This window comes from Opisthocomus hoazin, chromosome 6, assembly GCF_030867145.1.
Source record: "Opisthocomus hoazin isolate bOpiHoa1 chromosome 6, bOpiHoa1.hap1, whole genome shotgun sequence".
In the NCBI taxonomy this organism is placed as follows: Eukaryota; Metazoa; Chordata; class Aves; order Opisthocomiformes; family Opisthocomidae; genus Opisthocomus; species Opisthocomus hoazin.
Genome location: NC_134419.1, coordinates 65008036 through 65030784, shown reverse-complemented (window position 1 = coordinate 65030784; position 22749 = coordinate 65008036). Strand labels below are relative to the sequence as shown.

Sequence of the window (22749 nt, the reverse complement as noted above, 5' to 3'; positions counted from 1 at the left end):
TCTCCCATTTGTTGTGTTATATTTTAAAAATAATTGTGAATATTTGGAATCATGGTAACATCTGAGCATGTGTTTGATAAACCATTGTAAAGGGTCAAAATTCCTAAGGCACATTTCCTGAGAATTAGATTTTAGAAGGCATGCAGGGAACAGTACTGCCAAAGAGACTTTCAGGGAGAGTTGTACTTGCCAACTATCCCATATTTGCTTTCTAAAGTGATGAAAAAAGATGTGGGGCAAGATCTGTCTCCTTGTATCAAGCTCACATCTGGTGTATGTAATTTTAATACTCTTCAGAGCATCCCTTATGTTTTACCTGCCCCAGTTTGGGTGGTAGAATTTCTAGCACTTCTTTTCCCCTGTTGACTTGGTTTTGGTAATAGTCACAACTTGTGTTTCTGTTTTTCTTTGAACAACCTTAACCAGTTTCCTGGCTTATGATCAGCTGGACAAACCAGAAAAAGCCCCTTTTCTCTCAGTTTTTAAACTCTTCAGCTCTTGTCAACATGTATCATATTCTATTTATGTTCCTTAATGGAAATATTGGGTGAACACGATCTTGATTCCCATCTCCCAAGAGAAGCAGAAATTGTTATTGGTTTATCTTTAGACTTTAACTGCATAAAGCACTGGACCCTGTACTAGAAGGGAGATAATTCTGAACTAGGGAAGGATTGAAATAGATGTGGTTAGCAGCTGAAATTAGTATTATGTACAGTGGACCAAAAACCAGCCCTTGGAAAAAAATTGCTTTTCGTTTTTGGCTTTGCCACTGACATGTGAAGATGTGGAAAAATGTGTCAGGTTGCCTGTAAATCAAAGACATTTTAGGCACACAGGTTATCATAAGATTGAGTGCAAGGTTCAGACAGGGAGAATAAGTTATTACACTTTATTATGTTAAAATGCACCACAATTAAAGGCCGTTGTTCTGTGCTACTATCTAATTAATTTCTCTGAAGTGTTTAGAAAGAAAATATCCATAAACTGTTGTTTGCTTTTTTGTTGTTCTTGTTTTACAGGGAGTTCAGTACAGTGAGTTTGTGTTTTCACGCCTGTGCACTAGAGCTGTAAAATTGTAGTAGTCCAAGAACTTTTATTTTTTCCCCATGTAGAGCCACTTAGTTTTACAGGACAAGGTGACGTATTTCTGACCTGTAACACAATTTACTAAAACTGTGTTAGTTACCCAGAGTATATTGTATTTGCTGAAGGACTGGAAGAGAACAAATTTGATAAGAAAACCCAGTCTGAAATGGTAATGTATAATCTTGTAATGCAATAGCAAATAAAGTAAATAACCAATTTTTAGCACTGGCAAAAATTTAGCCATTGAGTGTGTGTTGAGATTTGTCTTTAGGACATCAAGTAATTGGAAGAGAGGGTAGGCTATTAGAGGGAGAACATCTCATGTAGTCAAAAGTGTTCTTGCAATACAGTTACGAGAGTAGTCGAATAGGTTAAAATACAGCTTCCCTTCAGCTCATGGTTACTGCCCACTCAGCTCAGCCAGTGACTGTGTAAGCTGCTAGCCTGGTTTAATTCAAAGTAAGGCAAACCCATTTTAATCACCAGTGGAGCAGCTGGTACCAGCCTCTGTCGGGAGGAAGGTGCTGGCCTTGTTTGAAATGGTATTCCCTGTATTTCTTTAGTTGGAAAATGCATTTCAGAGTTCAGGGAAAGGAACTTAAAATTCAGTTGGAAAAAGAAATTGTGGTTTTTGTCAAGCAGTTCCCTGTCTTATGCCACTCCATGTGTATTAAAGATGCTTAGCTTTTGCAAATGAACAGCTTTGCATCTCTGGGTCTGAAAGTTGTGCAGACGTCCGAAGTATTAATGCAATTGGGAGTCAGGAAGGCGGAGAGCCTGCTGCGTCCTGGCCCAGTACTTAGCAAGCAATATCAGCGTTCCCATTTGGCTGTAGTCCAAACGCTGTGCCTCCGTATCTTTGTTTTAAAGAATCAATGTAGATTGACTTGAGTTCAGGAGAGGATTTTGTCAGTCAGCTTTCAAGCAGTGAACGTTGAGGCCAGTCCCTTGTTTGTGGAGCTGACAGTACAAAAGTGAGTGTTTGACACGTGGGTTGCTCAGTGCATGGGGATGGAGGCTGTTGAGATTTTTCAGAGATCAGGCTGTAAATGAAGTTGTTCTGTTGGGTCACTCATCTGATTTACACGCAAGCTGTTTCAATTGAAGCACCTGGGGCCTTTTGTTCATGCTTGTGAATAAGCCTCTTTCAGTCACCAGCAGTAATTTAGCGTCCCTGCTTCCTTCCGTAGGTAAAAGGCAAGTACAGGAATGACATTTTCTCCCACACTGTGTGCAACTTCACACTTATTTTTTAAGATAGGTAACAGAAATGTATCAGTAATGTAAATTTTGTTGTATACTGGAGCAGATTTAGAAGTCATCTAAGATGTTGGTAATTTTTTACCGCATAATTCCTAATTCTAGAATAATACTAAGCAGCAGGAGTGCATGGGTGAATAATGATATCCTCTGTAGGTACAGAGAGTTCTGCAGAATAGACCTCCAATATTTTCCAATTTTATCTTGGTAATTTTAGAGGAAGACATTTCATTACCTTGTAAGTGCCCTGGCACAATGGAGTGCCCTACCTGCAGCTTGTAGTGACCCTAACTTGAGCCATAATCTCACATAAACTTTGAGGCAATGTAAGCTTGCCTTTCCGCTGACAGAGTGGTCCTCATTTTTACTGCCTCTGACTTTCCATGCATTAGTCAGTACAAATATTTAAAATAACTTACTTTGTCTTGTCAATGAAGTTTAATGGCAATCAGTTCTTTGAATTCATTATCACGGCATAAAAACTTGAGCCAGCACAAGGGATGGAAAAGCTTGAGAAGAGGTATTAAATGATTGAGGTATTAAATCATTAAATGATTTATTTTTATATTATGTTAGGAATCCTAGGATGGGTGATGGTAAGCAGCTGATGCTTACCTAGTGAATTTGCTCTGCATCATCAGAGGTACCGTGTTGTGGTTAATCTCCCTTCTTACTGTGACGTTTTTGGAGAGTAATAAACAACTTTAAGTAAATGAATTATTAAATTGGTGAAATGCTTAACCATAGATGTCTACTTCATATATATGTATTTTTTTTAAGGCCAATTGTCACAACAGCTTTTAACAGCTACAGTGATACGTACTACATTGCGAAGAAAAGATTGCTGGCATTTGAAAGGTTTTTGTATGTGGGAGTGTTTGCTTTCTGGGAAGTTAGGATGGCAGACAAGGAAGTATGGCTCTGATTTTTGTTGCTTGTTATAATACTATCGCTGTAACTTTTTTGTCTTCAAGTAGGGGCATTATCTACAAATTCATGTGATGTGTAATAATACGAAGTACTCAAGTTTTCGAGTTTCAGTATCTTTGTAAAATAAATAGTTTTTTTAAACAACTAAAATGAGGTGAGGAATTTATTTTAAGGTATCATAAACTTCTAATAAGCACATTTGTATAGGTTATACGGCAGTCTTTTAAGACTATTTCTGGAAAAGCAGTGTAAATTGCAACGAAATACAGCAAAGAACGTGGTGATAGACAGGGTTAATCTCTCTGTGGCTGTCTGCACAGTACCAGATTATGGATGTTGGTGATCACCTTTCTGCTCATTCAAGGATGGGTTATGTTGCTCTTACAATACTAATTCAGTGCAAGATTGTGCAAGGTTTTTCTGGCCCTCTTAAGAGCAGAAAGAAACGATGGCTTAAAAGGCAGCTGTCATTTCATACCCCTTCCAGCTGCCCTTTCCACTCAGATTTCCTCCCATCCCCCCCTTAAAAAAAAAAAAAAAAGGGAGGGGGGAAGATTGCAAAAAAGTAGAGTATGAGGGTTTGAAATCTCTAGCATCTAATCTGTCACATCCTACAGTTTTTATAGCTATCTGGCAATTTAAAATATACTTGGTTTTTCCTGCCTTGCCAGTAATTAGACAAATGTAGCAGTGCTTATGGCGTCAAAAACTCTGTGGCTGGTAAAAGCAATTGCTATCATAATGCATCCCTAAATTTAATAGTAGTGGTGTAAAACGAACAAGCAGCTCTCTATATTTCAGGGGGTAATGGCTTTAACTATCAAAATGGCTAGTATTTTCCTTGATTGGCTGCTTTGGCTCCTTTTTTGTGTTTGGAGGAACTGAATAAATTTATTATAATAATTGTATTTTATTTAATGAATAACAAGGCAAGCAGAAACATGAAACTCTTGCTAAGTGTCACCAAGTTCCCATTCACCTTGGATTGCAGGTTTTTCCTTTCATACCCTTTACACAAAAAACCAAACTTACAAAACCTTTTCTTTCCCTGCCAGTATTGCACTTAAAGTTGTTATTTCCTTTTCTGCTTCCCTTGCAAAATTGTTTGCTTTGTGTTGTGCCTGGAGCGTGGCCGTGCATGGAGAAGAAAGAGGTCTGATTAACTGGAAAGAAACTTTTTGTTACTGGAAAAACTCACACACTGGTGTAGAAAATTGATCAAAAATATACTTTCTTGATCCGTAGTGCCTTTTTCTTGCTCCTACGGCATCTCTAAAGCTTCTCTCAAGGAAAAGACTCAACAGCAGTTTGTGTTCTCTTAAAGATGTCTCAGTCTTTAAGGCCAGGTGCAGTTGTGTTGATGCCATTTGGCTAAGCCTTGAAAGTTCCTGTAATCTGTGCCATCCTGTCTCATACAGTCCCATCTCATAGTTGTCCTTTCTCTGCAGTGCTCTATGCCCAGATCTCTGTGGCTGGGCTGCTCCAGCCTGGCGGACAGCATGCCCTCGCTGCGATGCCTGTATAACCCAGGGACTGGCGCACTCCCAGCTTTCCAGGTACTTTCTGTCTCTCCCCACTCCTCCTTTTCTCTCCATCTGTGTACATGTGCGTCTCCTTTACTTTCTTGCTTGCTTTACCTCCATTTATTCTGCCTCATACTGTATGCCTCTCCTATGTTGTTCAGATCTCCTCTGGTTTTTAAACCCATCTCGTGTAGATTCAGGGCAGCTCAGTACTGGGGCATTTCCATTACCTCAATGTAATGTAATCATTTAGTCTAAATTGGCTCGATACCATCATCTTTTCCATTGGCTTTCAATTGTGTCAAAAATATACCACTTAATTATATTTGGCAATCAGTATCCATCACACAGTCTCCAATCAGGCTATTCATGCAGTGATTCCCCTCCTATCTAAATTTTCTTTACGCCATTTAGAGGACTGAAGGGGTGGGTTCATTGCCATAGTGACAGTTGATGCCAACATTTGTTTACTTCAAGTTTGTTAGTAGTAGTTTGGACAGTTTGACTACAGAAAATTATCGTACAAGTAAGCTGTCAATCAATAGGCAAAGAAAGGAAACCTGTTTGTTCTTTGGTCTCTGAATTTGTTAGATTCAAGCTTTTCTCTGTCATGAGACAGCTTTCTGCCAAACAGGTTTGTTCAGACACTTTGGGTGACCATTGAATCTGGTCACTGGTGCAGCCATTCTGCTGTGGGTAGAGCAAGGCAGCTATTGGGTGACCTAGCCAAGGCTCTCGAGATCATTGCCAGCATTTTACGATGCCATGTGGATATAACCAGGAGAGCAGCAGAGACTGGACTGCAGAGATGCTGGATACTCTGTCTCTGAGATGTTCTGTGTGAACTGCAGTGACTGAGGGAACCTTAGGAGTATCTCTGTAGACTGCATGTTCATTGGAGTTGGTGATACCATGAATGCTTATTTCAAGGTTTATGCTGCTGGATTATGCTGCTGCTGACCTAACGTGTGGCAGAGTTTTATTCATCAGCATCTTGCAAAACCAGACATAATGAATAAGCTATAATTTTTCTAAAATTTTCAGTCATTTTGGTGAAAGTTCATTACCCGCCTCTAAAGGACAGCATGCAAAGATGGTTTTGAATTTGGCTTCTTGCTCCCAGGGCTAGGAGGCTACTGTGAAAATAATCCTTGCAGTCTCAGGGGAGGCTTAAGTGTCTTGCATCATCTTGCCGCAGCTCTTTTTGCTGACCCAGCAGTAGCACTGATGGACTCTGGAAGGTGTCCTGCCAGGACTCCTTTGCTGAAGCAAGCTTTTAGTGGAGCTTTCTGTAGGAGAGGGGGAACAACACTTTTTATTAGTCTAAGAGGAGTCTGGAGGCAACAGGCAGAATTTAGACTCCTACTTCTAATCCTGATTTGCATAATTTGACTAAATCGGATGGGCCTAATTTTTGGGCTTTCTGCTGTTGAATAAATCTCAGATCTCTTTAAGCTCAGGTTTTAGAGAACCTTAGCAGTATATAGAAAGCAATTTATAAACTCAAATTGGGACTCCTTTCTACTTGAATTATTTTTGATTACTCAGAATAAGGATATATGACAAAGGAGAAGGGAAATTACCCTCATTTAGCTCAAGATGTTCTTGCTAATGGTAGATATGAACAATAACTTTTACACTAATGCAGCGCGTTGATATTTGGGGTCAAATGAGTCAGCTGCACAACCATTCACCATGTACTGCCTTCTTGGGAGAGTAATAGGACTTTCACATTTGCATTCCAGCAGATTTTGAGAGACATTTCCATGTGTATTTAGTGACTATGGATGTTGGAAAAGTCTGCCCCGCTTGCCATCTAAAATGGTGTACTAGTACTCTTCGCAGCACTCTGACTGCTATGTTGAGAAACACATTTAGTGCCGGTTGAGAGAGAAACTAAATTGCTAGCAACAGTTTCTGCAGCCATGAGTCATCCATGTTTCAGTCCATTTTGTTCAATGGGCTTTGATCCCATTAAGTTGCATGGTTTGAAGAAGACTCCTCTCTGAGGCATGGCTTCTGCATTTTCCCGTGCAGGAGTCTACATGGGAGTGGTTTGGAGCCTGCTTGAAGCTGTGATATTGCAATATTTCACCATTCTTTAATGCTTTTTTTTTTTTGTATCAAATCCTCAGGAAAGCATTAAAGACTTTCTTGTAGCCCAGTAAATTTTCTCATACTAAGTTATTTTCTTTTTTCCGTAGCAAGCTTGAAGTAACTGGAGAAGCATAGCAATGTTCTTTGCTTGTGGCAAAAGAGAAGATGCCATCTGGAAGGCTACTTATTCACTGCTGAATTTGTCTAGTTATTTACATGCTTACCTTCAGATGCTCAGACAGAAATGTGGAAAGAGGCTCTTTTTGAATAGCTCAGATAAAGCCCTGCTGACTTCTCATGGGAAACATTGGCAGATAATCAATTTAGAGATGATTCTGTTAATATGTCAGATAACTTCATTTTTCTTCTTTGTGTGTTTTTATTATTGGAGACACTTGCGTGAAAACAGGATCTTCTGGTTCCTCAGCTCTCTTTGGCAGTCCTCCCACAGTGGGGAAGGCTTTAAGCCTAAACCCTGGAATGGGGGAGTGAGGAGCTGGAAATAGTTGTTTTTAACATCTTTTATCTCAAAGGGCTTTGCAACTGATAGTCTGTTGTGTAACTGAATTTCATAGAGATCATGGTGGAAGATGGCAGCAGATTGGAACGTGAACTCCTGTAAGGCGCTGTGGGAAGGAGTCAAAGAGGATCTTCCACTTTCGGTGTTTTAGATGCCAAACTGTAATGTACTGTTATTCTGCAAAGCAACTAAAAATTAAGTTGCATGTAGATTCTCTTAATAATAATAAAAAAATAAACTTTGCAGAGTATATTCTTCTTCCTAGAAATCCATGCTTTGGAAGTTTCCAGATGTGCCAACAGGTGTCTGTTTTCATGACATTTTTCATTTGGAGATAATTACTTTCCCTTTTGAAGTATTTTCCATGCATGCTCACGAGGCTCGGTTTATGTTGCTTTTAATAGTCACAGTTCTCTGAAATTTCTGATTTACAATTACACCCATCAAGTATGCCAAGGAAATGAATGTATTAATCCTTCCAGGTTTGCAGAAGGCCATAGTATTTCCTGGAATTTATTTCTGTAAGCTGTTGTATACATGAAGAGACTTAAGGAGCCATTTAAGTCTTGCCAAAGGTGGTGTATCAGGGTAGTCACAGAGAACAGTCCAGCTCTTCCTTTTTACCTAATTGACACCCCTCACAAATGCCAGCTCCAGTTTAGACTGTAAACTTTTGGGGACAAGAGTCTTGCTTTTACTACTTTGTCTGGAGCCTAGGCACCAGTGAAAAAGTGAAGAGTTGTTTTGTCAGCTTTATTTTGCCAGATCTGAAACTATTTCCATAACAGGCTCTAGGAGTCAAAGAGGAGGATTAACTTTTGCGACGGAGGTAGCAGGATCTTGAATACAGAAGTGTGTCTCTGGAGTGCCGGAAATGCACATTTTGCTTTACCTGAGGTGAAGATCTCGATCATAAAGAACTGCACATCAGGGTTTGTCAGATGAAGGGGACTGCCTTCTCCTTGGTTTTGCAGAAGCAAGGTGTTGTCTTCCTCGGTCTTGGCAGAAAGCTCTGTCCTGGTTGAGGAAAGCATGGGTGTACTCTGCTAGGCAAACTGAAGAAAACAGGAGTGTACCTGAGGTTGTGCAGCGTGGACATGATGTACACTGCTCCTTTCTTTGATCTGAGATCACTTTTGGAGAAAGGTGAGAGTATGGAAGGTGTAGACGGTCTGTAGTGATGGAAGCCTGTTGCACCCATGAAGAAAGATGAACTTCTCTCTCAAATGTTTGTTACATTTTTTTTCTGATGTTTATATTTTTGTGTTAAAGTGGAATATTTGTTAAAGAAGCATTGTCAGTAAACTGTTAGTAAGGTTTGTCTCTGTAAATTTCCTTCAGCCTGTTCATGCACTTTTGCCTTGAAAGTTGACATTTTATTGCTGAGAAATACAGTGTAAATGTGAGTAGTAGTACATTATTTATGGTTATACAGGAGGCTAAAGCTGAAGTCTCATGGTGGACAAGCTGTGCATGCTCAGAAATGCATTTGTGAGAAAAGCACTTGAAGGAAATTGTTCAGCTTTGGAGAAAACGCTTGCTGGTGTGCGTCGTGCTGTCCGTAGTTGGGGGAGGGATGGGGTGTCCGGTCAGCAGACCCCATCACTGTGGGGACGTGGCCGCCCTTGACCAAGCCTGCTTTGTATTCCCCGCTCGCGCTCTCCCAGCGGCTGTCTGAAATCTGCCCACGAGCTGTTTGCCATGCACCTCTAAAACAGGTTCATAATTTTGGTGACTAATAGCGAGAGCGTGTGGCTCCGGTACCCCCCGGTGGGCGGCAGGCTCTCCCCTGGTTGGGAATGTAGTTAGGTGGCCCCCAACTGTTTACAAGACAGCAGAGGTGAGATCTTTGATTGACAAGTCAGAAATGCATTAGATCATTCCCTCTGCCAGTCTCTGGTTCATGCTGTTAAAAATGTCAGCCTCTCCAAGTTTGAATGGCAGCCTGAGGGCCTCAGAAGCTTTTTGTTTTCTGAGATGGAAACACAAATTGGATGTGTGCCTGAGCGCTTCATCCTGGGCTGTAATTTCATCTTTTAGCTAAGAACCACAAGGTACATGAGCAAAGCACCCTGTAAACAATAATACTGGGGAAAAAAATAAACAAGGTCGTGTTTCTGGTACGTTGATCCACCGGTGTCCTGACCTCTATCACGTTGAACATCTCCACTCTGATTGCTGTTCCCTTTGGCATTACAATGAGAGGAGAGAGACTGACACGGGAGGCAAAGATTTAAAGTTGCAGTGTTGTTGCACATTCCTTGTATTGGCTATGAAATATTGAACTGCCACAATGTGACACCTGTTTTTTTAAGCAAAGTTTCTTGTTGGAGGTGTTCGGCAGCAGTTTCTCCTCTTCCTTTTCATCTTACCACCTGGCAGGAGCAATTAAAAAGGCAGGAGAGGGGATACGAGAAGGAGCAGAAATGAAGCCAAATTAATTGCATCATTTTTGCACTTGACTCCAGCCGCCATTTGCAGTTCATACTCTTGGGAGCTTCACTATAGGAAGACCCAAGAGGGTTATCCTAACCGGGGATTTTTATTTTTAATGAAGTAAATGCCCAGTGACCACAGAACAGCTTTGTTAAATATATTTAGGGTTTATCTGCCTTTACCATTAAAGGATGTCTGGATGGTGGCATAACCTGTGCTGTTATGTGGGGATGCTGGGGACCCCAGCAAGCTCCAGCAGCTCCTGGGTTGTGCTGCAACAACTCGGCTCTCGGGCAGCAGCTACGACAAGAGACTCTTCCCTCCTTTCAGGTGGCAAAGTAGTCCTTCTCCGTGGATCAGAGGAGACGGTTTTGGGATTCTTTGGTAGTACATCACAATTTAGTAATTAGAAATCGGCCTTTGTTCTCCACATGTACTGGTTCTCAAAAGTTGCATAAGTTCTTCAGCCTGAGTATCAAGAAGGGTGTGACAGTATCTGTCACGGGGAAACACCACCCCGGCATGCCCAGCACGGTGATTAATTTACACTGCATTGTAGCTAAAAAGCCTCCCCTCCGTCAGCCTCTGCATTAATGATCTTGTTACTGTGTAATGTGCTCTTCCTGGCGCGGAGAGGGCAAGGTCTTTAGCATGCCGGCATTAGTTTGGCTGATTAGTTTAATAAATGAAACAAAACTCAGCCGAGTTTTCCTTCCTCCCTCGTTAGAAGTCAGAAAGGTGTACGAAGCCGCGGTGACAAATGGCCCACGCAGCGCCACGCTGAAGGCAGACAGGTATTTTTAAAGCTAGCTCCAGTTCCTCAGGATGGCGAACATCTGCTTGGAGGTATTGTAGAGCTCCACAATGCACTAATTGAATTACTCTTTTCTGGAGTTGCAGGCTGCGCTAATTGAATTAGAACCAGGCTGTGCGTGCGCGCGCTCCGGCCACCGCGCATGCGTGCGGCGGCGGGGCGGGGCGCGGGGGCCCGGCCATCCCGCGTACTGTGCTGCGCCCTGGCGGCCCCGGCCGGTACTGCAGCGAGGGGGGGGAGGGACACGGACACACGACATGACACCACAGGGCACGATACCCTGGTGTATGGGGGGGGGGCGGTCCCCCGGCGTCGCGAGACCCGCCGCAGCGCTGCGCCTTCATCCTACTGACTGCTTGTTTGTTTTTTTTTTTTTAAATAACATTTTAGTGACTTTTCCACGCTCTGCCAGCGTCTGATCTTAATCTTCCTTGCTTTAGCTGGCGAAGGGAGGCATTGGGGGCAGCCCGCTGCAGTCCCCTCCCAGCCGCTGTCCGTGTCTCGGTGCGTCCGGCACCGGCGTACGCCGCTGGACACCACCCGGCTCGGTTGTCCTTTGGGATCTGGTGGCTGCGCGGGCGGTGCTTCAGAGGGGGCCCGTTGCACAGGATTGGTTTTTACCTGTTTCTGGAGAACTGGCAAAGAGCTAATGCCACATTAAATAATTTTAATTTAAAAATTAAAATGTGGGATTTTACCACAAATTTAGGGACGTCATGAAGCGCTTTCTCGTCCAGCATTTAAACCAATCTTAGTCAGAGTTCAGTGACTCTTGGGAAATGCAACATGCCGAGGTAGTTCTGAGTAACTTTAAATGCATGCATTTGTAGGAAGAACAAAATGAAAGATTTCTGCTTTGAAATCGGGTATTTATGTGACGACATGCAGATTGCATGGGGACAAAGCCAAACACTTAGCGTAGAAATGCAGTTGCTAAATCTTAAAATTTATAGTTTGAAGAGATACTTTGCTACGCTGTGTCGGGTGAGGTTCATTTTATTTCTTCTGCTTTCTGGCGGTTGCTACTTACATGGTGCATAAAAATAGTCAGATATTCTCTTTTCTGTATTCTTTCTTCTATACACAACCAGATGACTCAGTTTTCCATAAAATTTCAGCCACTTCTACTCAGCTTTCTGTATGTTTGGTAGATAATTCTTATAAGTGATATCAGAGAGAAAGTGGTATTTTGCTTCACTGGTTGTTCCTTAGATTTTTTACTTTTCAAATAGATGAAAATAATTTACAAGAAAGCTCTGCAAACAAAGTAAAATTGAACTATGCTTGTCAGAATACATAAACAATACTCTGTCATGTGCATGATTCTTTTTTATTACGTTTGTATACTTGTCCCCTGTCTGGTGATGTTAAACAGGGCTTCTAATTACCACCGAGAATTAGCAGAGTGCTGCTATACACAGAACTTCGGAATTTTCAGTTTCATTGACATTTGTTTAACAACCTGCTGCACCTCAAAATGGAAAGCAGATTTTTTTTTCTTTGTTTAAATGTGTGAAATAGTTTTGTGTTGTGTTTGGAGAGTTCCCGAACAAATTTATCCATTAAATTGGTTTTGATTTTTATTTCCTTTACTAGTTGTTTCTCTTTAGCATTTTAAATTTTTGTATGTATAGAGATACATAATGAAATTGAAAAAATAAAATCAGGTTGTCAACCTTCTTGGCTCCCTTTCCAAGTAGTCAGGTAGACTGCTTCTAGTAGCCATTGCTAATGAAATATCCAAGTAACTCATTCGTCATGCCCAAATATTGATTTAGGTTTCAAGTTTAGCTCTTAAATGTTGCCAATATAATTTGGTACCATTGTGCATTTTTCTAAATTGTGTCTGTATATAGTAAGATCCACCATCCGCCTGTTGCCTACCTGCTACAAAAATCCTTGTGATTTTATTCTCTCAAAATACACCATATATCCAGCAAACAAAGGAATCAACTCTTCATTCAGCCAATAAAGCCGCATACGTGTTTTGCTCTTGCAGGAATATGCTTGCTCTTCTATCGCGTCTTCAGAGTAATAAACTGTGCCGCAACCTTTTGATGTAGGTAATAACATTTGACCTTGCAACAGAGTATGCTCACTTGCTGAAAGGAAGGCAACTGACATGTTGATGTTTTGGGTTGTTCTTCTTTTAAAAAAAACGTGGAAAAAAATTGGTGTGTAGCCTAAGACACCTGCATAGATGCCTTCTTTTGGTAGAAGTCAGAAGTGAAGATGGCCTTTTTGGGGGATTGGGGTTGTCGCCTTTAAAATAGTGTGGGAGTGAGTTTGGTGCTGCCTTAAGAAGCTGTAAGTGCAAAAGAATCCACTGCATCCAGTGTGTAAAGTGCTTTTAAAAACAATCTATTTCCAGAACCTAAATTGTCCTGGGACCAGCTCTTGATATAAAAATTCATAGAAACCTGTTTTTCTGAGTGTGGTAACTTCTTGCCATAGTGCCGTAGTGTTAGAATTCACATTGGCCAGGTTGTTCTGTAAATTAAACAGTGACAGCTTCCCTCAGGGGAACAGCCAATGTATTTATGATGATGTGCTGATTACACAAAATACACTGCAAGCAGAAAACAGCTGCAGAGAACAAACCTCTTAAAAGAATACAATTACAAATAGCACCCTCAGTATTTCTAGTGGTGAGAGTATAATACAGCATGCTAATGCAGGCTTCTAGTTTGCTCTCAAAGAAGAGGAGAGATCTATGAAGAAGAGGCTGAAGTGTGGTTGGATGCACACGCAGTGCCAATATGGAGTGGCACGTAATCCCTTTCTGAAGGTGAAGGGCAAGAACGTACCTCGGGCCTTCTTTCTAGCGGTCCCTGTTTCTTAAAATTTCTGTGACTGCAGCTCCAGCAGCACTGGCCAGTGCGGCGGTGGGGCTCTTCGGCTTCTCGGTGTTTTGACCGTTGTGGTTCGTACCCTCTGTCCTGGCTAAAAACAGAGATACGATTAGACGACGAATAAACAGTTTTGCGCTATTGGTCTGACCATTATGAAACAGATTGTAGGAGATCTTACAGGGAAAAAAAAGTCACCGGTTTAAGGCTGAACTTTCAAAAATAAATTTTAATTGTTATTTTTACCTAGACTGCAGTGTTTCATTTTTGAAAAGTCTCTGGTTTGTATGTGTAAGGCAGGGTCTTGTACAGGCCAGTTCAGGATCCAGTTTAGGATATGACAGTGAAACTTGAAACAAAACGTTACTAGGAAGATAGCGGAGGTGGGACTGTGTCCACAAACTCAGGGCATGAACAGACCTTGGAAGAGACAGAGGTTCTTTGCACCTTTCTTCACCTGGAAACAAAAATGAGAAGTAACTGGAATTGCTTTGTGTACTGTGGCTGCATGCAAGAGACAAGTTGCAATAAGGACTGCTGTGATGGGATTTTGTGTGAGGGCTTGTGAAAATCAGGAGAATGTGGCAGTTGCAGCTCCCATAGCTGCTCATGTCTCATTTTGGATGGCTGCAAATACGTTAAGAAAAATAAATCTCAAAAACTCCAAAGCACAATCTTTTTATATCTGACATGAGCTGTTACGCTTTAATCATTAAAATACATTATGGCTATGCCATGGATGCATATAAGAGAATTCAGATACTGAGATTGCCCTTTCCCTTTTGACTTTTGGAGAGTCATTAATAGATAAATGTAATGCCTTTTAAAAGTCTGGGATTTCTTGTGTTTGATGTCTTTGTTATGTTCCAAGACCAGTATCAATAAAACATGTTTCAAATACTGGGCAGGAGATCATCTGCTTAAAATGAAGAAATGTTTCCCTTTCAACATACAGATCTGATTTTAAAGCCGATGACGTAACAACATTGGCACTCTAATTTGGAAGGACTTTAATTTACTTGCTTAAAAAGAAGAATTGGGCTTTCCGTCTATGGATTGCTGGCATGTACTAATAGACTGTTATTCATCTGTCTGTATTTTCTTTAAATCGTTTTTGAGCCTCCCTGTGTTGTCCTGCTCTGCTGACATGTATCCCATGTGGCAAGAAGGAGTTTTGTATAATCACCCTGCTTTAATCAATAGAATAATTGATAAACCAGATAAGATTTAAACTGATTACCTCCCCGAGTAGAACTCCCTGAGGGCCTTGGACTCTCTTAATTTTGACATGTATGTTGTGTACCCTGTGGATGAAGTGCAGTTTGAATTATCTGTTTTTATTTGCTTAATGACGGGGAGGGTGTTAAAGTCAAATGTTTAATTAACCCAGCAATGGGCTGCGCTGTCACTTACACACACATCCAGCTGATTGAGATATCTCACCGAGAATACTGAATAGGAATGATAATGTGGCACTGAGACGGAAGATTGCTTTTTCAATCCATTTGCTGGGTCACTGCGTTGAATGTCTTATTGGATGAAAGGCATTCAGCCTGGAAAAAAAAATACAGCATTTAAGTACATTTTGTTTTCCTGGCCCCTCTCCACCAGGAAGTTAACTAAAACAGATATGTTGTAGGTTTAATAAGCCATTCATGTTGTAGCAAAAAGCTGCAAACAGTGGATCTCAATAGGCAGTGATCTAGAGCTGTGTAATTTCCTATAGGAACAAAATGTTTGCTAGCCCCACGGTATCTGAAGGCGAGATACTATATACACCTTTATCTTTTCTTCTTTGATTGCTTGGCTACCCCCACCCCATTTGATGGTCTCCATAGCAGGTCCAACTCTTCTTCCTTACCCAGCAGAGTGAGATTTGCAGTAACATTTTGTAAGTCCCTCCCCTTGTTTAAGGAAATAGTGTTTCAGATTTGGGATTATTTTGTAATAACAGAACCTAATAGTGAGCTTTTAAACTGAAATGTTGCAGGAGGAGCTGTTCTGTTACCACATTCAAATTTGGTCTAGCCAGGCCAGGAGGACCCAGGGGTTTGTTTCTTGGGTGGCAGCTGTTAAAAGGCTGCGGTGCTTGCTAGAAGAATGTTACAATGTCCGGTGCCTAATCTGTAATTTTCCAGTCTTCTGTTAGAAGATTATAAAATTTTTTTGCTTGATGTGGTGGAAGGTTGGGACGTGTTTAGACTAACACCTTTTTTTAATGTATATATTAGCAATGAGGTTTTTCAACAGTACTGTGTGGAAGTAAACACGCCGTGTACTGGAAGTTAATTAAATTTGCCCCATGGTGCAGTGGTGGATGGTGCTTGCTGTAATCACTGTAGCTTTGGAAGGTGGAAAAAGCACCGAGGCCTGCCCGTGTGGACAAATGACTACTGTGAGGCACGTCGGGGAGGTGGAGCTACGTCGCCTGAACTGCTCCGTGGTGACTCTGTGGGTGCTTTGAACCTCTTCTGGATTGAAAACCAGGTCGCTTTAGCTGCAGGGTCACCTGGCTCAAGTTGTCGAAGGTGTAAAGAGAAGGGTGCCTCTAACATACTGTGATGTAGACAATATGCTGTGAATTCACATCAGTCTAACACTGCAGTGAGATCACTGAGCAGCCATTTCTTTAAACATGTGAGCTGCTTTCATTCAGTATTTTGGGGAGGAACTGTGCCTAAAAATTTGACACAGTTATGGGACGTAGGATTTGTTCCTCCATGCTGTCTTTTTGACTTTGGGCAGATGATTTAACTTCTGCTTCATACATTGTTTTGTATCTTCTTTCCCCCTTTCCTATGGTGAAAAATAGGAAGGGAAAAAACAACAAAAAGAGCATAAAACAGTACAACGAGATGAGGACAGCGTGGTTGAAATAAACGTTTGGGAGCGAGAAAGCCACAGACTCTAAAAAAGGGGTACGATGAGAAATGGATGTCTTTTTATCTGCTTGACAGGAAAGCTCAGAATGGGATGTTTTGGAAAAAAAAAATCAAAATAACAAATGTAGATGATGACCAGGGATGGAAGGGGAAGGGGCTCTATAGTGAGGCAGCATTGTTCCTTTAAGGGAAGTAGTTATAAAATGTTAGAAAATAATTCTTCAAGAGGGACATGAAATCTACAGCAGAACTAGTCAGTTTTACAACCCATTTCTCAGAGCACTTGCAGCTCCTATGCAGATGAAGCCGTAATAAATATTGTACAAAGAAAGTTAATCCGTATCTAGAGAATTTTAATAAATAAGAAGTTTTTAAAAACTCTCCCCGGATCCATTGCCTATTGCTCACTCTTGTTAGTACTAGAAATATGTTCTTGACATCTTTTTTGGATGTTGGCGCACGTTCAGAGCCTGTAAAAGCTGACTTTGTGGTTTTCCCCCGCTTACGTGTAGGGGAACAAAATCCAGAAAACATCTTATTCCAGCACACAAAAGCACTGATAAAGGCTATGATTCGTTGGCGGGGGGAGGGAAGAATCATGCAAACTGAGAATGACAGTGTATGGTTTCAAACTTCAGTACTCTTAACACCGTGGGATGAGTGTTGAAAATGAATTTTTGTGAAAAGAATGTAGTGAAATGAAAGCAACAAAGAAGTGAGAGCCAAGCATTGATTGATTCAGTTCTTCTCCGAAAGGCTTCTGTTGCATGTGAAATCCCTTTTCCTGAAGAACATGTGGCACAATTCTGCAGTCTGGCAGAGGAATTTAACCTGAGCTGAAACTGTTTAAAGGAGAATTTAAGCACACATTAAAAGACTGGAGAAATCATTAAGGTTGTCTTGAAGAATAGAAAGGGAAGAATACTATTTCGTTCAGTGTGGGGAGCAGAAACGCCGGGTAAGTCACTAGTAAGAGATGGACCAAAACACAGTGATAATAAGATTCAGAACAAGTCTGGACACCAGTCTTACCTAACTGGCCTCGTTGGATATTTGGAAGTATACCCGTATTACGTGTATCATAAGGTTATTGGATGTTTTCATATTCATGGGGAATATGTGCTTTCTGTTCCTTAAAAAGATGTAGATAGCTTTGAACTACAATAAAATCTTGGAGTACAAGATGTACGCTATAAAATCATGCATAGAAAGCGCTAGCTATAAAAGCATATGTATACCTGTGAAGGTGCTGATCGATTTGTGCTATTTAAGAAAAGAAATTCTGAAACAGACCTGGCTGTGAGCAAATGCAAATAGTAAAATTCAACTAGAGGTCCTTGAGGCTTCTTAAGCTCTAACCTTATTATGAGGAATGGGGAAGTCGAACTGCCTAATGCAGATGTCTGTGAGTTACAAAAATAACCAGATGTCCTGATTAGCAGAAGCAAATGTTCTTCCCTTAATCCACGTGAAATTATATTCAAAGGGTCTCCGGATGTAATGCTTGTGTAAATAAGGCACCAACAAACATTGGAATAGAAAGGGCCATTGGCCAACTAGCTTGCAAGGCTTGAAAGCTTGAATATTAAAAACAAATTTACCACTGCTGACTCTCTTAAATTCACAGAACAGAAACGTTAAGCAGGGCTGCTTCCCGGGGAACATGGAAAGGCTGTTCTCATTAGCCATATTTTCTCTTTCTCGCTCTCTCTCTTTCTCTCTCACTCTCATTTGAGAAATCTGTGTGAAGTGAAGCTAGCTTTTTAAAATTTCCCTAAATGGCTTGTTCCTAGCACCTGGATTTCTGTTTGTTTTTTAACTACAACTAGATTCGTGTTCTTCAAAATGTATCTGTTCATCAGATCTTTGATATTTGTGCTGGCTTTTGGTATTTTAACATTAAACTGAATTTACTGTTCTTCTAGTAATGCTAAGAGTCTCCACACCCTTAACTTATCCTTTATAACTAACCAATAGTAATAAGTTAAATAACTTGATAACAAACTCTTATTGATGTCATGAAGTTCCGTTATCAAGTCTCACTGCTTTGAAAATGTGTATTTTTCAAAGTATTGATTTGAATGAAAAATAAGGGAAAATGTGAAGGATCCATTCTACAGATAGTAAAAACCATACTCTTGTCCTGGTTTTCAGCTGCAAAAGAGGTTGTTTAAACTTTTGTTGTTGTGAGCATCTTTAACATAGGTGCAGCCCAAACTGGGACTTGTGTGAACACGTGGGTGGATGTGTCTGGTTGGAGGGGCAGTGTTGTACTTTTCCATTTTCACTGCTGTCAGAGCTTCAGTTTTAAGAATTTAGCTTAGCGTAGGCACCTGAGCTGCTCGGGCATAAATTTGAACTTCATTTCTTTAGGCTCCACACAAACATTTGGGGTGGGGGTGGAGAAGTCCCTGTCATGGGGAGTTTATAAGCATATTGGAGGAAAAATAGCCAGGATTCTGTGCAACTGACAGGATAATGGATATATCATCACGATACACATGTGCATACCAGTCTGCAAAGCAGGCACTGAACTGGAAGGCCAGTTTAGCTTATTACCTTTCCTTTTCCAATATTGGTCGCTGCAAGGCAGGCTGCAATTTCTTTGCTCTCTCCTTCCGTCATTCTAATGCTTAGCCATAAACCCCTTGCGAAAGTACCATTTAACTTAAAACTTGTAAGAGCTGGGAAACTTGTCTGTGCCTTCATTCTGGGCTGAAGTCACCCCCTTGTGCCTACACATTGCAATTTATGGTGTTCTCTAAAAGGATCTAATCTCGGTGAATGTTCAGAGCAGCAAATGCCAAAGATGAATGGGGTCTGATACTTATCTCTGCATTTTCATTGCTGTGGATCTCCCTGTGTGTTACAGCTGTCATTTTTGTTTTATCTACCAAACAGGCAGAGAATTGCCTTCAAACTTGCAGCTTTCTTATTTGTTTTTCTCAAAGAGCGTTACCAATGTTAAGGACCACTTTTCTATATTGTAGTGACTAGCCAAATAAGCATGAATTTGAACATTTTGGGCCTCATGATAGGAGAAAAAGGAGAAGCTATGCTTAAATGTTTTTAGTGGATATTAGACCAATTTTTTTTTAAATGGTAATACTGCTGTCAGGCTGGCATTGGCTATGCCAGGATTCATCCTAGTACTGTTTGAAATGGCTGAGATATTTATAAACTGACAGACAGCATTTATAAAATCAGGATGCTGACAGTCCCTTAACGATAACAATGGGCTTGGACTCATCTATCACTTACAAAGGTTATTGGAAAGGGAACAGAAGGCTTATATGTGCCTCTGGTCTTAGACTGGCACTTATTTCCACACATCTCTCTCTTTTTCTCTCCTCCCTCCATCCCCCTCCCTTTTTCAGTACACTGGCTGATGTGAGCATCAGGCAATCACAGCTAATTTCTCTGTACCTTTACCCAGTGATTCCTTGTCCTGTTTTCTGCAAGCAATTGATGCAAATTAGAAGACAACTAACTCTGTAGCATCCTGGGGCAATGCTCCATCCCCCTGAACTGCCCCCCCCCCCAAAAAAAAAACCAACCAAAAAAACAAAACAACCAAGAGAAACATCCTGACTGCTGGCAGGCTGCTGGCTTTAATTGGGAAAGAACAGTGTGCATTGACTGACAGACTTAACCTGGGGCTGGGTGGGGGTTAGACATGCCTTCTGCTTCCCTTTCCTATAGCACCAGTCTGCAGGCAGAATGTTGATGTACCGACTTTATTCAGTGGCTCCCTCTTGGCTGAGACAGTACCCCTCTGTCCTTGGTGAGGAGGACCAAGTGCAGCGCAGGGACACCTCAAGAAGCATGAAAGAGGATGTTAGTTATTTTCAAGCTCTGACAAAATGCCATGTTCACTCAGTGCACCTAGGAGCTTGAGGGTCAGGTCGTATCAACAGTTTGCACTGGAAAAGGGGAAATGCACTGTTTCACTGGTGTGTGCTAAAGCGTCTGTTTTAATGTGGCAGCAGAAATACCGAGACAGCTATGTCTGGCATCAAGTTTGCCCTTGAAACATTTACTCTACTGTAACTGTTTGGACACTGTGTTCCCACTGTATTATTTGCTTAGAGACCTGAAATACCCAAGTAGATTTCCTAGATGCGGTTGGATCTGCTGATACCACTAAAAACACACCCTGCCCCGGCTTCTGTTCAAACTGATGCATGCGCACGCAGTGGCTAGAGCGAGACTTGATTGGCTTGAGGGGGTCTATTTATCAGGGAACTCGATTAAAATACAGACTGCACATGACATCAAATTTGTAGTCATTTTTCCACAGCAAGCAAGCGTTTTCTGTATTGTATGCAGGTGTTTAAAGCAATAGTGTGTTTTAAGGGCCAGTGCAGCACAAATTCTGGCCTTTGGGATAATGACAAGTGTTTTGCCTGCATAAACAATATATTTTTCACCCCCCCACCCCCGAGGTCCGCACACACCTAGTTTCCCTCAAGCTCATCGTCTCTGTCAGGTTAATCAATAGGCACCGTATGGCAGAGGGTCAGTAATCAGTGTCATCGTGCCTTTAAATCGTGTTGAAAATTTGCTTAAAGCCTGGGCCAATTAACATCGAGATGATGAATGGATGGGTAGATGGGAAGAGCCTGGCGCTCAGGGGCTTTGTGAGAAGGAGATGCTCAGCTGTTGAGCAGCAGACACCAGCGAATAAAATCAGCCATTCATGTGAGCTCAGTCCACCCACTCTTAATGATAATGTCAATCTAGCAAAATATATACACATTGGAGTTGTTGTGAGTTCATAAATCAAAGGAGTTTGTCAAAGGCATTCAGATTAACGAGGCAGCAGCAATAACAAGTCAAATTTGCATAGAGAATTGCCCGAATCTCAGTAAATTATGATCCTGTTTTTCATTTGATTATTTGCTAATGTCTCAAGAGGGAGAATGATTATATTAGCATGCAAAATCTACTCCAGAAGTAGAAATCCGAGGTATAGCAGACCAGCACACGATGACAATTAATCAGTTTCTGCATACTAGCATAAACGCGCAAGGCCCAGAAATGAACTCCTTTTTTTATTATTATTTCTCCTTGCTACTGATCCAAATGGTTCAGCTTGACAGAGACTTTATATTGCTTTAACAGTGTTCTGAATTGTGCCTGCAGGCAAGACATAGTTATGCAGCTATAACCAACCTATCCATCTGCCAACCAGATTGGAATTCTCCTATCCAAGGCTTCCATTAACCCCCACTGACAGCTCCAAACAGGATTAAGAATTTGAAAGCATAAAAAATAGTTGTGCTCTTCGCATAGACACACGCTTCTCCCCCACCCCCACCTCCCCACACTTGGAAGAAGGCTGCGTCTGTACTCTTTTATAATTAGCGCAGGGCAGAACAGCACCAAAGAAAGCCTCCCCCAGTTGGCAGGGGTTTGATTTCCACCACGACGAGCGAGGCGGTACTAAAGGTAGCTCTGCCCAATTGCTCGTCCCTGGGAGTGCATTTCTCTGTGTATTATATCTCATTCCCAGCAGTGTTTTGCAGGGCTGTGTACACAAAATACTGCATGTCATCTCCCGTCAAACGCTTCAGTCTAGGGATTTCGTATGCGCCGTAGCATGTTGTGTTTAGTGGTGGAGGAGGCTTCACGGGGAGCGTTAAATAGTAATAATTTCGTAGTGGTCTTTAAGACAACCTGCCATGGAGTTATATTCTGTTAATTACAGGCTGAAGTTTTAAATGCAAATCAGATTTAAAAGGATCTCATTACAGACAGTAGCCATTTTAGGAAAAATGAGCTATGGAGGGCAGAGCCTCTGTACAGGAACCTCCTGCTAGAGAGAAACTGTGAAGGTTACAAGAGCTGTGAGCTTGGGTTTCCCAGCTTCTCTACCCAATGCTTCCACTGTCATTGTGTGACCTTGGGCAAATAAAAAAAAATATTTTATCTGTCTGTGGAAAGGAGGGGAGGGGTAGTATTTATCTGACCAAGATGGATCAGTTTGTGCTTTGGAGACTTCAGCACTGCTCGTCTTGCTTGTACTTGTTCAAAAGGAGGGACCCTTGCACGCAGGCACAAACACACTTGGCCAGTCTGGCTTTAGTCTACGAAGGAAGGTTTGCCTGCGGGATTTAAAAATTTTCCCTGATGGAATGGAGTTTGTATGGCTTTTCAGCTTTCTGCATGCACTGGTTTTCTTCACTTCTTTCACCGTAACAAATTCCATCGTTCCTCTACTACGTATCAAGTACAGTTGCTGCAGGTCTTTAATATTCCCGGTGAGTACACCCAACGTACCGTCTGGATACCAAATGCTGCTTTCCAGGTCTGTGCGTTTCAGTAACCACGAGAGGGTGCTCAGAGC

At 41.5% G+C, this 22749-nt stretch overlaps 1 protein-coding gene across 6 annotated transcripts in view; it reads left to right on the top strand.

The window, feature by feature from the left end:
* BTRC (beta-transducin repeat containing E3 ubiquitin protein ligase) overlaps positions 1 to 22749 on the top strand; it is a 122741-nt gene that overhangs the window by 23321 nt on the left and 76671 nt on the right. For 4 of the 6 annotated variants that reach the window (XM_075423598.1, XM_075423599.1, XM_075423600.1 and 1 more), the window contains one exon: positions 4728 to 4835. The exons of the other annotated variants lie outside the window; for them this stretch is intronic. In XM_075423598.1, the coding sequence (XP_075279713.1) occupies positions 4728 to 4835 (108 nt within the window). The remainder of the gene's footprint in view (positions 1 to 4727; positions 4836 to 22749) is intronic. 6 annotated transcript variants of the gene reach the window in all.